The sequence below is a fragment of the Electrona antarctica genome (genome assembly GCF_951216825.1).
Source record: "Electrona antarctica genome assembly, chromosome: 12".
Lineage (NCBI taxonomy): Eukaryota > Metazoa > Chordata > Actinopteri > Myctophiformes > Myctophidae > Electrona > Electrona antarctica.
The window spans coordinates 17768813-17786449 of record NC_136793.1 but is presented as its reverse complement, the minus strand read 5'-3'; the positions used below and the strand labels follow the sequence as shown (position 1 = coordinate 17786449).

General features: G+C 42.8%; 2 protein-coding genes across 2 annotated transcripts; both read left to right on the top strand.

Annotated features, from left to right (window-relative positions):
• Positions 1-4339: 4339 nt before the first annotated feature.
• On the top strand, positions 4340-5740 carry LOC306934297 (nuclear factor 7, ovary-like; the record flags this gene model as incomplete). The annotated part of the gene is made up of 1 exon (XM_079516868.1): positions 4340-5740. One exon carries the CDS (start codon positions 4340-4342, stop codon positions 5738-5740), a length of 1401 nt encoding a protein of 466 aa, XP_079372994.1.
• A 5736-nt stretch (positions 5741-11476) lies between these two features.
• On the top strand, positions 11477-12877 carry LOC306934295 (nuclear factor 7, ovary-like; the record flags this gene model as incomplete). The annotated part of the gene is made up of 1 exon (XM_079516866.1): positions 11477-12877. The coding sequence occupies one exon, from the start codon at positions 11477-11479 to the stop codon at positions 12875-12877; it is 1401 nt and encodes a 466-aa protein (XP_079372992.1).
• Between the last annotated feature and the right edge of the window lie 4760 nt (positions 12878-17637).

Here is a 17637-nt window from a genome sequence, read left to right as displayed (position 1 = left end):
TCCAAGTAAATCCTCTGTCATTTTTTACCTGCTGTTTGTTTTTACATCATACTTGCACAAATTGTCTACAGGTAGTGTGCCTACATCCCAGAACAATCAGAATGCCAATATTTGGTTCTAATGTGAATCAGCAGCCTTTTATATAAGGCCTTAAATAGGCGGAAATAGCAAAAAGTTTACTTTTCTGACATTCACTTGTAATTTTGGTCCTACTATTTATCAACAAAATGTGACATTGTTTTTTCATATCTTTAAGATGTCCTCTTCATGAAATGGATGGTCAGAAGTTTTACTTTTACTGCAAAAGTCATTAAATCCATCCATGAAGTGATCCCCACTGAAAGAAACGCCTACCCCCCACCACACACACACACACACACACACACACACACACACACACACACACACACACACACACACACACACACACACACACACACACACACACACACACACACACACACACACACACACATTATATATTTTTATGTTTACATGGAAATTAGAATGTATTATTTTACTGTCCAATGACACAGGCCAAGTTATTGTGGAACATCCTAGTTGGATATTTCTGATGTGAAATGGCACAAGGGACCCCCACAAAAAGTCCACCCCAAAATGGTGCCCTTTTCTGGGGTTTGGGCACCTTCCCCCTCAGTGCTCTCTGCCCCCAGGATGCCAATATTTGGTTCTATTGTGAATAAGCAACCGTTTATATAAGGCCTTATTGTGACCGCAGGTCGCGTTTACTATGAAATCGTACATTTTTGTCCGTCAGTCAGTGTAACACTCTAAAGCCCCAATATATGGTGCCCACTGCCCAGGTCTCATAACATCACGTGGCATCGGAGATCCCTGATGTCATAGTAAATACAACCTGATGTCGCAATTAAGCCCATACAGTATATGGAGATCCCTGATGTATCAATATTGGCCAGCAACTCTACATCTGACCTCAAACCGCGCCCGGCAGTCGGGTTAGAGTTCTCAACAGGCCTGAAAATTAAGTCCCAGCTCATGGGCCCTCATCAAACCCTTTACACTCAAGACACTGCCCCCGCTGCCACCCTTAGATCTATATGGAGCTGACCTGTTCTGACATTCCATATGTTGATCTGACCTCATCAAACCCTGTACACTCAAGACATGCTCCATATATGGCCAGTACAGAATTCATTCCATATGTTGATCTTACCCCCCATGCCAAAGCGCCAGCGCTCGCCCAGCAGTCACCCAGGTGGATGCGTGCACGTCACCTCGCCCTTTATGACGCGGTCGCTTCTCACCCTCAGGCGTCTTACTGGTTATAAGTGGATCGATCTATCTATCTATCTATCTATCTATCTATCTATCTATCTATCTATCTATCTATCTATCTATCTATCTATCTATCTAACAGTTTTCTTTTCAAGAGTTACTTCTAAATGTTCTAATCCTGATCTAATACTGTAAAAGGCCTATACAAACTTAATAACAGGAAATATATTTTGATGCCATGTTTTTAGTTTACTCACATTCATGTGGAATCTAAGGATGTTTCTGTCTTGAGCCTATGCCTCAAAACAGCTGGAATGACAAAATATTGTTATATAAGGCAACATTGTTGTATGCTAGATGTATAGGTGTGAGTGAGGCCTAACGTCTTCTATGGTACTACTTATCAATCAGCAGCTTATTCTCAATGTCATCTTGAGCATTGTGGGGGGAACTGACTGACGGGGGCCAAATTGGTTTCCATAAGCTGCTGATTGTTGATTATTCATTAATAATGGCACACACGGGGGCACGGTGGCACAGTTGGTAGTGCTGTCGCCTCACAGCTAGAAGGTCCTGGGTTCGATTCCCGCTCGGGGCGCTGTGGGTGCTGGCGGCGTGTTTCCTCCTCCGCATCATCAGTGCCCATACCCGAGGCGGGGTTGGCGAAAGGGTCTTTCTGTGTGGTGTTTGCATGTTCTCCCCGTGTCCCCTAGGGTAGGTACCCTCACAAAAAACATGCAGTAATCCTGGTCTCTAAACTGCCTCCCCCTGGCCAGCCGGGGTGCCTGATGGAGGGGAAAGGAACTGGTTGGAATAACGTGTTCCTTCCACGCGCTACGTCCAACCAGGGAAACTCCCACTGTCAGGTGTAAAGGAGCAACTTGGACACTCAGGCATGAAGGAAGCATGAGTTCAAGTCCGTTGCTCTCCCCATGTCCCCCATATATGGGGACTAGGTTGGCGGAGAGTGTGTAGAGCCCAGGATCACATTAGATAATTGACACAGGGGTGAAAAATGGGTTACAAAATCGTGGGATAAAACTTATTTAAAAAAAAAAAGAATGGCACACACAAAGCTGTGAATTCTACAGCATTAAACCATACTGCATTTAGGCTATATGGACCTATAGAATACAACATCAATAATGTGTCATTCTTGATGCTTTCAGGTGTAGCGATATTAGGTCCACCTGAGAATAATAGATTCTATATGAATATGAAGTGGCTGGGTAAAAACATATTGTCTCCACCAGGACGAAAGGCATGGCATCTCTATGTTTTTCGCGCTAGGATGAGCGGGCCGAAGGCCCGCGAAATTCTAGTGCTATACATATGTTCTATGATGTGCTATGACTACATACAATGCAATTATTGTGCTGTCTACATGACATGCTATAAGTCTGTTTCAAATGCTATCTAAGTCTAAAAAGTGCTATCTAAGGGGGTAGGATAAGTGCTATGGGCCATTATGGAGTCTGAAAGGTGGGCTTTTGTGATGGGCCTTCAGCCTTTCACATTGAAATAGACCAATCACTGTTCTCTCAACTGGGTGAGAGGTGTGAAAAGTGTGGGAGGTGTTTTTCTGGACAAAGACAACACACTGGCCTACATACAATATGTATATATACCGGCCATTACCGTCCTCCTGCTGCCACTCCTGCCAGTGCTGAGTCAGACCACGACAGACACACGCAGACTGCACACCATGGAGTGACCTGTGACCACCACCAAGCAGCTTCAGTTCAACTATCAGACCTTCTGTTGTGAGAAGCCAAGTTATTACAGGTAAGGATGTATGCCTTCTGCCTTCTCCCCATTTCTGATAAACGCATATAGTTGCCTAAGAAGGTTTCTGTACTTTAACGTGACTTTGATTGATGATCGATACTTTATTAGTCAGAAATGTAAAACAGCACAGTACAGTCAAGACATTAAAGCTAAAAGGATATCACAAAAAAGTCCTGGGGACTTGTTTCCCTTGTGGACTTCTATCATGTCTATCCACCAGTTTCCAGTGTCCCAGGAGGCCTTGCGTGAATTATGCAATTAAGGATGTAATCTTTACTTCATTACATCCATTATTATTTGTATTATATTATCTTATGTATTGTTGTGTTTACAGTACTCTGTGGAACAATGTACTATGCACACATGTGTGAGTGAGAGACAAATATCTGCAGTGGTAGATACATAGTACTATGTTTTACTTTAGTATCAATACTGCAATATAGAAATACACTGTTACAAGTAGTCCGTAATTCAACATTTACTGGAGTAAAAGTACAAAAATGTTGGCTTAAAATGTACTTAAAGCACCAAAAGAAAACGTAGTCATTGGGCAGAATGTCCCATGTTTCAATAGCAGATCTACAAGCTCACAATGCGTTGTTGGCCGAGTTGCACCATGGGAATTATATCATCCCTCCTGACCTAGACTAGACTGTGCTTTATGTGCAAGTCCAGTTTGTGCACCAAAGATCCTCAGAACATGACTAATTTGACTCATGTGTTCAAAGCGCATTTTGCCAATGTATAACATTACAAAACCCCACTCTGCTCTTACTTTTTCAAATTAGAAATGTAAACTTAATGTTGATTTGAATTATGAAGAAGATTTCTCCAACTACTATGTGTATGTGGTTTAGTCTTTCTGCATGGCTCCATCTTGTCTCCATGGTTTGATCTTGTACGAGTCTCCCTCTTTCCCAAAGTGTGGCCTTGGATGGCCGTAGTTTGATAGGTTAGGTTTAGGGATAGTTCTAAATTCAGATGTATCATAACTGATGGGGACTTTACAGATAGTTTAAGGGCCAGTGTTGACTTTCACCTCAATAACATTATTTTGTGTGTGTACACTTTGCAACAGGTCTGTGGTGGTGTGAGCTTCAGATCAAACACAGGAGGACAGATTGTCTTTGCACAGCTACAGGAGGGAATACTGACTCAGACCACTGGAACCTGCTGAATGGACAACAACCACGATTCACAGTGAAAGTAAACTTCAGGGAACATTCTAGAGGAGGTGTTACCACCACTGACTGAATTCCTGTATTAGTTGCTTGTAGCTTCACTCAGAGACTAAATGGCCGCCAAGTCGGATTATTCCTGTTCTGTGTGTCGTGACATCTTTAAAGATCCCGTTCTCCTGTCATGTGGCCACAGCTTCTGTACAGCTTGTTTGCAGCAATGGTGGAGACAGAAGAGAATACAGGAATGTCCAGTTTGTAAGGAAATACATTCAACAGATCATCTACCCCGGAATCTGGCTATGAGGAATCTGTGTGAGGCCTTCACGAGACAGAGAGCTTCAAAACGTAAGAGAACTTCATCAGGGTATGAGGATCTCTGCGGTCTGCATGCTCAACTCAAACTGTTCTGTCTGGAATGTCAAGAGCCAGTGTGTGTTGTGTGTCGAGATTCTGAAGAACACAACAACCACAGTTTCAGACCCATCGATGAAGCTGCTCTGGATCGCAAGGAGGAAGTCCAGAAATCACTGAAGCCTTTACAGGAGAAGCTGGAGGTCTTAGATGAAGTTAAAAAGAAAAGTGAAAGAACAGCAATATACATTAAGGCCCAGTTGCAGTACACAGAGATACAGATTAAGAAACAGTTTAAGAAGCTTCATCAGTTTCTACAAGAGGAAGAGGAGGCTAGGATCACTACACTGAGGGAGGAAGGTCAGCAGAAGAGTCAAATGGTGAAGGCGAAGATTGAGGGTCTGAACAGAGACATATTAACCCTTTCAAACAACATCAGAGACATAGAGGAGGAGCTGAGAGCTGAACACATCTCATTCCTGCAGAACTACAAGACCACAATGGAAAGAGTCCAGTTCACACTGCAGGCCCCACATCTGGTCTCGGGACCACTGATAGACGAAGCCAAACACCTGGGAAACCTGACCTTCAGAGTCTGGAACAAGATGAAGGACATTGTCTCCTACACTCCCGTCATCCTGGACCCCAACACTGCGGGAAGAAACCTCATCCTATCTGAAGATCTGACCTGCGTGATATTCGGAGAGGCGCCCTGCCTCTCCGAGCTTCCTCCTGACAACCCGGAGAGGTTTGCCCAATGTCCCCTCGTTGTTGGTTCCGAGGGCTTTAACTCAGGGACTCACAGCTGGGACGTTCAGGTTGGGGACAATTTTGGTGCAGACTGGGATGTGGGTTTGTTAGCAGAGTCGTACACAAGGAAGGGAAAAGGAAAGGGTGAACACTATACAATAAGGTTAGAAGAAGGGATCTATACAGCATGGTCCTTACTAAGGAAAACCACTGTTTCATTGAAGCAGGCACCTCAAAGGATCAGAGTCCAGCTGGACTGGAACGAGGGGAAGCTGTCATTCTCTGATCCTGATACTGACACATGCATACACACCTTCACACACACCTTCACTGAAACACTCTTTCCATACATTTTAAGCATTAGTGAAACTGTTCCTTTGGCGATTTTACCAGCGGTGATCAGTGTGACATGATGATGATGATGACGACAGTCTTTAAGGGGGAATATTACTCAGTTTTATAGAATATATGATTGTGTTGTCGCATTAACAGTTTTCAAACCTATGAAATGCCCAGCTTATTTTTTTTGCGCAAGGGACCCCCGTTCCCTAGAAGAGAAGATTAATGGTAAAAAACAATTCAACATAATTTAAAACATGTTTTGTATTTTTCAATCATGTGGATTAAACCTTGATGTGAACTTTGAATTCTTGCCTGGTTTCTGTGTTGTACTGTCTGAGTCACTGAACGTTACATAAATAGTTAAATGTTCACAACTAATATATTGTCTATACAGGTTAAAGATGTTTAATTGTAAAATATCATATCATGGGTCAAACTAATTCACTTTGTTATCCTTCTATAAAATCACATTATTATTATTTTTAAATCAAACTAACACTCATTTTCATATAGTGATTGTGCAGGGCATTTCACTTTGATAATATTGGAACATTATGACGTATGCCTACATTTTGGAAATACTATAGCAATTCATAATTCCAGTATATTTTGTATTCAGATATGACTTCATATGACTTCATATGACATTCTGATCTGCCTATAGTGACAGGTAGGACTTTGGTGTCAACTTGACCAAAGGCATAACTTCATAATTTCACCACCAGCCAAATGAATTAATGTGGGCTAGTTGAAAGAGAAAAATCACACCCGTGTGAACTGAGTGGTGTAAGGTCTTATATAGCCTGTCTGACGTAATGAAATCATGTCTGACGTAATGAAATCACACCCGGGTGAACAGGGTGAACATAGCAACCATGCTCATTTTTTCTGCACAGACTAACAAAGCCAGTTGTACGTAATGAAATCACACCCGGGTGAACAGGGTGAACATAGCAACCATGCTCATTTTTTCTGCACTAACAAAGCCAGTTGTAGGAGTGGTTTACACCACTCAAAAAGTGCCTTGATTCAGTGGGATTCAGCACAAAAGCCTCTGCCCGGGCTCTGGACAGGGCCCAAATTAGCCAATATTGATCACACCTGATCACCCCTAGATCTCCATATATGGACAGCTTTTGAATGCTGCTCTCAGGGCAGCTTAAATGATATACATACACCAATGTTAAATTGCTGCCCTGAGCCTGAGGGCAACTTTTGAATTCTGCTCTGAGGGCAGCTTAAATGCTATACATACTGTAAAACCATGTTAATTTGCTGCTCTGAGGGCAGCTTTTGAATGCTGCTCTCAAGGCAGCTCAATTTTAGTGCAGGAACAAAAGCCCCAAAAGTTGACTATACCCCTCCCCGAGGTATAACAAAACGGGACATCGTTTTTTCATATCTTTAGGATGTCCCGTTCATGAAATGGATTGTCCCGAGATTTACTTTTACTGCAAAAGTCTTAAAATGTATCCATGAAGTGACTCACCACATAGGCAATAAAAAACGCCTATCTGAAAGAGAGAGTTCCAAGTAAATCCTCTGTCATTTTTTACCTGCTGTTTGTTTTTACATCATACTTGCACAAATTGTCTACAGGTAGTGTGCCTACATCCCAGAACAATCAGAATGCCAATATTTGGTTCTAATGTGAATCAGCAGCCTTTTATATAAGGCCTTAAATAGGCGGAAATAGCAAAAAGTTTACTTTTCTGACATTCACTTGTAATTTTGGTCCTACTATTTATCAACAAAATGTGACATTGTTTTTTCATATCTTTAAGATGTCCTCTTCATGAAATGGATGGTCAGAAGTTTTACTTTTACTGCAAAAGTCATTAAATCCATCCATGAAGTGATCCCCACTGAAAGAAACGCCTACCCCCCACCACACACACACACACACACACACACACACACACACACACACACACACACACACACACACACACACACACACACACACACACACACACACACACACATTATATATTTTTATGTTTACATGGAAATTAGAATGTATTATTTTACTGTCCAATGACACAGGCCAAGTTATTGTGGAACATCCTAGTTGGATATTTCTGATGTGAAATGGCACAAGGGACCCCCACAAAAAGTCCACCCCAAAATGGTGCCCTTTTCTGGGGGTTGGGCACCTTCCCCCTCAGTGCTCTCTGCCCCCAGGATGCCAATATTTGGTTCTATTGTGAATAAGCAACCGTTTATATAAGGCCTTATTGTGACCGCAGGTCGCGTTTACTATGAAATCGTACATTTTTGTCCGTCAGTCAGTGTAACACTCTAAAGCCCCAATATATGGTGCCCACTGCCCAGGTCTCATAACATCACGTGGCATCGGAGATCCCTGATGTCATAGTAAATACAACCTGATGTCGCAATTAAGCCCATACAGTATATGGAGATCCCTGATGTATCAATATTGGCCAGCAACTCTACATCTGACCTCAAACCGCGCCCGGCAGTCGGGTTAGAGTTCTCAACAGGCCTGAAAATTAAGTCCCAGCTCATGGGCCCTCATCAAACCCTTTACACTCAAGACACTGCCCCCGCTTCACCCTTAGATCTATATGGAGCTGACCTGTTCTGACATTCCATATGTTGATCTGACCTCATCAAACCCTGTACACTCAAGACATGCTCCATATATGGCCAGTACAGAATTCATTCCATATGTTGATCTTACCCCCCATGCCAAAGCGCCAGCGCTCGCCCAGCAGTCACCCAGGTGGATGCGTGCACGTCACCTCGCCCTTTATGACGCGGTCGCTTCTCACCCTCAGGCGTCTTACTGGTTATAAGTGGATCGATCTATCTATCTATCTATCTATCTATCTAACAGTTTTCTTTTCAAGAGTTACTTCTAAATGTTCTAATCCTGATCTAATACTGTAAAAGGCCTATACAAACTTAATAACAGGAAATATATTTTGATGCCATGTTTTTAGTTTACTCACATTCATGTGGAATCTAAGGATGTTTCTGTCTTGAGCCTATGCCTCAAAACAGCTGGAATGACAAAATATTGTTATATAAGGCAACATTGTTGTATGCTAGATGTATAGGTGTGAGTGAGGCCTAACGTCTTCTATGGTACTACTTATCAATCAGCAGCTTATTCTCAATGTCATCTTGAGCATTGTGGGGGGAACTGACTGACGGGGGCCAAATTGGTTTCCATAAGCTGCTGATTGTTGATTATTCATTAATAATGGCACACACGGGGGCACGGTGGCACAGTTGGTAGTGCTGTCGCCTCACAGCTAGAAGGTCCTGGGTTCGATTCCCGCTCGGGGCGCTGTGGGTGCTGGCGGCGTGTTTCCTCCTCCGCATCATCAGTGCCCATACCCGAGGCGGGGTTGGCGAAAGGGTCTTTCTGTGTGGTGTTTGCATGTTCTCCCCGTGTCCCCTAGGGTAGGTACCCTCACAAAAAACATGCAGTAATCCTGGTCTCTAAACTGCCTCCCCCTGGCCAGCCGGGGTGCCTGATGGAGGGGAAAGGAACTGGTTGGAATAACGTGTTCCTTCCACGCGCTACGTCCAACCAGGGAAACTCCCACTGTCAGGTGTAAAGGAGCAACTTGGACACTCAGGCATGAAGGAAGCATGAGTTCAAGTCCGTTGCTCTCCCCATGTCCCCCATATATGGGGACTAGGTTGGCGGAGAGTGTGTAGAGCCCAGGATCACATTAGATAATTGACACAGGGGTGAAAAATGGGTTACAAAATCGTGGGATAAAACTTATTTAAAAAAAAAAAGAATGGCACACACAAAGCTGTGAATTCTACAGCATTAAACCATACTGCATTTAGGCTATATGGACCTATAGAATACAACATCAATAATGTGTCATTCTTGATGCTTTCAGGTGTAGCGATATTAGGTCCATCTGAGAATAATAGATTCTATATGAATATGAAGTGGCTGGGTAAAAACATATTGTCTCCACCAGGACGAAAGGCATGGCATCTCTATGTTTTTCGCGCTAGGATGAGCGGGCCGAAGGCCCGCGAAATTCTAGTGCTATACATATGTTCTATGATGTGCTATGACTACATACAATGCAATTATTGTGCTGTCTACATGACATGCTATAAGTCTGTTTCAAATGCTATCTAAGTCTAAAAAGTGCTATCTAAGGGGGTAGGATAAGTGCTATGGGCCATTATGGAGTCTGAAAGGTGGGCTTTTGTGATGGGCCTTCAGCCTTTCACATTGAAATAGACCAATCACTGTTCTCTCAACTGGGTGAGAGGTGTGAAAAGTGTGGGAGGTGTTTTTCTGGACAAAGACAACACACTGGCCTACATACAATATGTATATATACCGGCCATTACCGTCCTCCTGCTGCCACTCCTGCCAGTGCTGAGTCAGACCACGACAGACACACGCAGACTGCACACCATGGAGTGACCTGTGACCACCACCAAGCAGCTTCAGTTCAACTATCAGACCTTCTGTTGTGAGAAGCCAAGTTATTACAGGTAAGGATGTATGCCTTCTGCCTTCTCCCCATTTCTGATAAACGCATATAGTTGCCTAAGAAGGTTTCTGTACTTTAACGTGACTTTGATTGATGATCGATACTTTATTAGTCAGAAATGTAAAACAGCACAGTACAGTCAAGACATTAAAGCTAAAAGGATATCACAAAAAAGTCCTGGGGACTTGTTTCCCTTGTGGACTTCTATCATGTCTATCCACCAGTTTCCAGTGTCCCAGGAGGCCTTGCGTGAATTATGCAATTAAGGATGTAATCTTTACTTCATTACATCCATTATTATTTGTATTATATTATCTTATGTATTGTTGTGTTTACAGTACTCTGTGGAACAATGTACTATGCAGTATGCACACATGTGTGAGTGAGAGACAAATATCTGCAGTGGTAGATACATAGTACTATGTTTTACTTTAGTATCAATACTGCAATATAGAAATACACTGTTACAAGTAGTCCGTAATTCAACATTTACTGGAGTAAAAGTACAAAAATGTTGGCTTAAAATGTACTTAAAGCACCAAAAGAAAACGTAGTCATTGGGCAGAATGTCCCATGTTTCAATAGCAGATCTACAAGCTCACAATGCGTTGTTGGCCGAGTTGCACCATGGGAATTATATCATCCCTCCTGACCTAGACTAGACTGTGCTTTATGTGCAAGTCCAGTTTGTGCACCAAAGATCCTCAGAACATGACTAATTTGACTCATGTGTTCAAAGCGCATTTTGCCAATGTATAACATTACAAAACCCCACTCTGCTCTTACTTTTTCAAATTAGAAATGTAAACTTAATGTTGATTTGAATTATGAAGAAGATTTCTCCAACTACTATGTGTATGTGGTTTAGTCTTTCTGCATGGCTCCATCTTGTCTCCATGGTTTGATCTTGTACGAGTCTCCCTCTTTCCCAAAGTGTGGCCTTGGATGGCCGTAGTTTGATAGGTTAGGTTTAGGGATAGTTCTAAATTCAGATGTATCATAACTGATGGGGACTTTACAGATAGTTTAAGGGCCAGTGTTGACTTTCACCTCAATAACATTATTTTGTGTGTGTACACTTTGCAACAGGTCTGTGGTGGTGTGAGCTTCAGATCAAACACAGGAGGACAGATTGTCTTTGCACAGCTACAGGAGGGAATACTGACTCAGACCACTGGAACCTGCTGAATGGACAACAACCACGATTCACAGTGAAAGTAAACTTCAGGGAACATTCTAGAGGAGGTGTTACCACCACTGACTGAATTCCTGTATTAGTTGCTTGTAGCTTCACTCAGAGACTAAATGGCCGCCAAGTCGGATTATTCCTGTTCTGTGTGTCGTGACATCTTTAAAGATCCCGTTCTCCTGTCATGTGGCCACAGCTTCTGTACAGCTTGTTTGCAGCAATGGTGGAGACAGAAGAGAATACAGGAATGTCCAGTTTGTAAGGAAATACATTCAACAGATCATCTACCCCGGAATCTGGCTATGAGGAATCTGTGTGAGGCCTTCACGAGACAGAGAGCTTCAAAACGTAAGAGAACTTCATCAGGGTATGAGGATCTCTGCGGTCTGCATGCTCAACTCAAACTGTTCTGTCTGGAATGTCAAGAGCCAGTGTGTGTTGTGTGTCGAGATTCTGAAGAACACAACAACCACAGTTTCAGACCCATCGATGAAGCTGCTCTGGATCGCAAGGAGGAAGTCCAGAAATCACTGAAGCCTTTACAGGAGAAGCTGGAGGTCTTAGATGAAGTTAAAAAGAAAAGTGAAAGAACAGCAATATACATTAAGGCCCAGTTGCAGTACACAGAGATACAGATTAAGAAACAGTTTAAGAAGCTTCATCAGTTTCTACAAGAGGAAGAGGAGGCTAGGATCACTACACTGAGGGAGGAAGGTCAGCAGAAGAGTCAAATGGTGAAGGCGAAGATTGAGGGTCTGAACAGAGACATATTAACCCTTTCAAACAACATCAGAGACATAGAGGAGGAGCTGAGAGCTGAACACATCTCATTCCTGCAGAACTACAAGACCACAATGGAAAGAGTCCAGTTCACACTGCAGGCCCCACATCTGGTCTCGGGACCACTGATAGACGAAGCCAAACACCTGGGAAACCTGACCTTCAGAGTCTGGAACAAGATGAAGGACATTGTCTCCTACACTCCCGTCATCCTGGACCCCAACACTGCGGGAAGAAACCTCATCCTATCTGAAGATCTGACCTGCGTGATATTCGGAGAGGCGCCCTGCCTCTCCGAGCTTCCTCCTGACAACCCGGAGAGGTTTGCCCAATGTCCCCTCGTTGTTGGTTCCGAGGGCTTTAACTCAGGGACTCACAGCTGGGACGTTCAGGTTGGGGACAATTTTGGTGCAGACTGGGATGTGGGTTTGTTAGCAGAGTCGTACACAAGGAAGGGAAAAGGAAAGGGTGAACACTATACAATAAGGTTAGAAGAAGGGATCTATACAGCATGGTCCTTACTAAGGAAAACCACTGTTTCATTGAAGCAGGCACCTCAAAGGATCAGAGTCCAGCTGGACTGGAACGAGGGGAAGCTGTCATTCTCTGATCCTGATACTGACACATGCATACACACCTTCACACACACCTTCACTGAAACACTCTTTCCATACATTTTAAGCATTAGTGAAACTGTTCCTTTGGCGATTTTACCAGCGGTGATCAGTGTGACATGATGATGATGATGACGACAGTCTTTAAGGGGGAATATTACTCAGTTTTATAGAATATATGATTGTGTTGTCGCATTAACAGTTTTCAAACCTATGAAATGCCCAGCTTATTTTTTTTGCGCAAGGGACCCCCGTTCCCTAGAAGAGAAGATTAATGGTAAAAAACAATTCAACATAATTTAAAACATGTTTTGTATTTTTCAATCATGTGGATTAAACCTTGATGTGAACTTTGAATTCTTGCCTGGTTTCTGTGTTGTACTGTCTGAGTCACTGAACGTTACATAAATAGTTAAATATTCACAACTAATATATTGTCTATACAGGTTAAAGATGTTTAATTGTAAAATATTATATCATGGGTCAAACTAATTCACTTTGTTATCCTTCTATAAAATCACATTATTATTTTTTTTAAATCAAACTAACACTCATTTTCATATAGTGATTGTGCAGGGCATTTCACTTTGATAATATTGGAACATTATGACGTATGCCTACATTTTGGAAATACTATAGCAATTCATAATTCCAGTATATTTTGTATTCAGATATGACTTCATATGACTTCATATGACATTCTGATCTGCCTATAGTGACAGGTAGGACTTTGGTGTCAACTTGACCAAAGGCATAACTTCATAATTTCACCACCAGCCAAATGAATTAATGTGGGCTAGTTGAAAGAGAAAAATCACACCCGTGTGAACTGAGTGGTGTAAGGTCTTATATAGCCTGTCTGACGTAATGAAATCATGTCTGACGTAATGAAATCACACCCGGGTGAACAGGGTGAACATAGCAACCATGCTCATTTTTTCTGCACAGACTAACAAAGCCAGTTGTACGTAATGAAATCACACCCGGGTGAACAGGGTGAACATAGCAACCATGCTCATTTTTTCTGCACTAACAAAGCCAGTTGTAGGAGTGGTTTACACCACTCAAAAAGTGCCTTGATTCAGTGGGATTCAGCACAAAAGCCTCTGCCCGGGCTCTGGACAGGGCCCAAATTAGCCAATATTGATCACACCTGATCACCCCTAGATCTCCATATATGGACAGCTTTTGAATGCTGCTCTCAGGGCAGCTTAAATGATATACATACACCAATGTTAAATTGCTGCCCTGAGCCTGAGGGCAACTTTTGAATTCTGCTCTGAGGGCAGCTTAAATGCTATACATACTGTAAAACCATGTTAATTTGCTGCTCTGAGGGCAGCTTTTGAATGCTGCTCTCAAGGCAGCTCAATTTTAGTGCAGGAACAAAAGCCCCAAAAGTTGACTATACCCCTCCCCGAGGTATAACAAAACGGGACATAGTTTTTTCATATCTTTAGGATGTCCCGTTCATGAAATGGATTGTCCCGAGATTTACTTTTACTGCAAAAGTCTTAAAATGTATCCATGAAGTGACTCACCACATAGGCAATAAAAAACGCCTATCTGAAAGAGAGAGTTCCAAGTAAATCCTCTGTCATTTTTTACCTGCTGTTTGTTTTTACATCATACTTGCACAAATTGTCTACAGGTAGTGTGCCTACATCCCAGAACAATCAGAATGCCAATATTTGGTTCTAATGTGAATCAGCAGCCTTTTATATAAGGCCTTAAATAGGCGGAAATAGCAAAAAGTTTACTTTTCTGACATTCACTTGTAATTTTGGTCCTACTATTTATCAACAAAATGTGACATTGTTTTTTCATATCTTTAAGATGTCCTCTTCATGAAATGGATGGTCAGAAGTTTTACTTTTACTGCAAAAGTCATTAAATCCATCCATGAAGTGATCCCCACTGAAAGAAACGCCTACCCCCCACCACACACACACACACACACACACACACACACACACACACACACACACACACACACACACACACACACACACACACACACACACACACACACACACACATTATATATTTTTATGTTTACATGGAAATTAGAATGTATTATTTTACTGTCCAATGACACAGGCCAAGTTATTGTGGAACATCCTAGTTGGATATTTCTGATGTGAAATGGCACAAGGGACCCCCACAAAAAGTCCACCCCAAAATGGTGCCCTTTTCTGGGGGTTGGGCACCTTCCCCCTCAGTGCTCTCTGCCCCCAGGATGCCAATATTTGGTTCTATTGTGAATAAGCAACCGTTTATATAAGGCCTTATTGTGACCGCAGGTCGCGTTTACTATGAAATCGTAAATTTTTGTCCGTCAGTCAGTGTAACACTCTAAAGCCCCAATATATGGTGCCCACTGCCCAGGTCTCATAACATCACGTGGCATCGGAGATCCCTGATGTCATAGTAAATACAACCTGATGTCGCAATTAAGCCCATACAGTATATGGAGATCCCTGATGTATCAATATTGGCCAGCAACTCTACATCTGACCTCAAACCGCGCCCGGCAGTCGGGTTAGAGTTCTCAACAGGCCTGAAAATTAAGTCCCAGCTCATGGGCCCTCATCAAACCCTTTACACTCAAGACACTGCCCCCGCTGCCACCCTTAGATCTATATGGAGCTGACCTGTTCTGACATTCCATATGTTGATCTGACCTCATCAAACCCTGTACACTCAAGACATGCTCCATATATGGCCAGTACAGAATTCATTCCATATGTTGATCTTACCCCCCATGCCAAAGCGCCAGCGCTCGCCCAGCAGTCACCCAGGTGGATGCGTGCACGACACCTCGCCCTTTATGACGCGGTCGCTTCTCACCCTCAGGCGTCTTACTGGTTATAAGTGGATCTATCTATCTATCTATCTATCTATCTATCTATCTATCTATCTATCTATCTAACAGTTTTCTTTTCAAGAGTTACTTCTAAATGTTCTAATCCTGATCTAATACTGTAAAAGGCCTATACAAACTTAATAACAGGAAATATATTTTGATGCCATGTTTTTAGTTTACTCACATTCATGTGGAATCTAAGGATGTTTCTGTCTTGAGCCTATGCCTCAAAACAGCTGGAATGACAAAATATTGTTATATAAGGCAACATTGTTGTATGCTAGATGTATAGGTGTGAGTGAGGCCTAACGTCTTCTATGGTACTACTTATCAATCAGCAGCTTATTCTCAATGTCATCTTGAGCATTGTGGGGGGAACTGACTGACGGGGGCCAAATTGGTTTCCATAAGCTGCTGATTGTTGATTATTCATTAATAATGGCACACACGGGGGCACGGTGGCACAGTTGGTAGTGCTGTCGCCTCACAGCTAGAAGGTCCTGGGTTCGATTCCCGCTCGGGGCGCTGTGGGTGCTGGCGGCGTGTTTCCTCCTCCGCATCATCAGTGCCCATACCCGAGGCGGGGTTGGCGAAAGGGTCTTTCTGTGTGGTGTTTGCATGTTCTCCCCGTGTCCCCTAGGGTAGGTACCCTCACAAAAAACATGCAGTAATCCTGGTCTCTAAACTGCCTCCCCCTGGCCAGCCGGGGTGCCTGATGGAGGGGAAAGGAACTGGTTGGAATAACGTGTTCCTTCCACGCGCTACGTCCAACCAGGGAAACTCCCACTGTCAGGTGTAAAGGAGCAACTTGGACACTCAGGCATGAAGGAAGCATGAGTTCAAGTCCGTTGCTCTCCCCATGTCCCCCATATATGGGGACTAGGTTGGCGGAGAGTGTGTAGAGCCCAGGATCACATTAGATAATTGACACAGGGGTGAAAAATGGGTTACAAAATCGTGGGATAAAACTTATTTAAAAAAAAAAAGAATGGCACACACAAAGCTGTGAATTCTACAGCATTAAACCATACTGCATTTAGGCTATATGGACCTATAGAATACAACATCAATAATGTGTCATTCTTGATGCTTTCAGGTATAGCGATATTAGGTCCATCTGAGAATAATAGATTCTATTATGAATATGAAGTGGCTGGGTAAAAACATATTGTCTCCACCAGGACGAAAGGCATGGCATCTCTATGTTTTTCGCGCTAGGATGAGCGGGCCGAAGGCCCGCGAAATTCTAGTGCTATACATATGTTCTATGATGTGCTATGACTACATACAATGCAATTATTGTGCTGTCTACATGACATGCTATAAGTCTGTTTCAAATGCTATCTAAGTCTAAAAAAGTGCTATCTAAGGGGGTAGGATAAGTGCTATGGGCCATTATGGAGTCTGAAAGGTGGGCTTTTGTGATGGGCCTTCAGCCTTTCACATTGAAATAGACCAATCACTGTTCTCTCAACTGGGTGAGAGGTGTGAAAAGTGTGGGAGGTGTTTTTCTGGACAAAGACAACACACTGGCCTACATACAATATGTATATATACCGGCCATTACCGTCCTCCTGCTGCCACTCCTGCCAGTGCTGAGTCAGACCACGACAGACACACGCAGACTGCACACCATGGAGTGACCTGTGACCACCACCAAGCAGCTTCAGTTCAACTATCAGACCTTCTGTTGTGAGAAGCCAAGTTATTACAGGTAAGGATGTATGCCTTCTGCCTTCTCCCCATTTCTGATAAACGCATATAGTTGCCTAAGAAGGTTTCTGTACTTTAACGTGACTTTGATTGATGATCGATACTTTATTAGTCAGAAATGTAAAACAGCACAGTACAGTCAAGACATTAAAGCTAAAAGGATATCACAAAAAAGTCCTGGGGACTTGTTTCCCTTGTGGACTTCTATCATGTCTATCCACCAGTTTCCAGTGTCCCAGGAGGCCTTGCGTGAATTATGCAATTAAGGATGTAATCTTTACTTCATTACATCCATTATTATTTG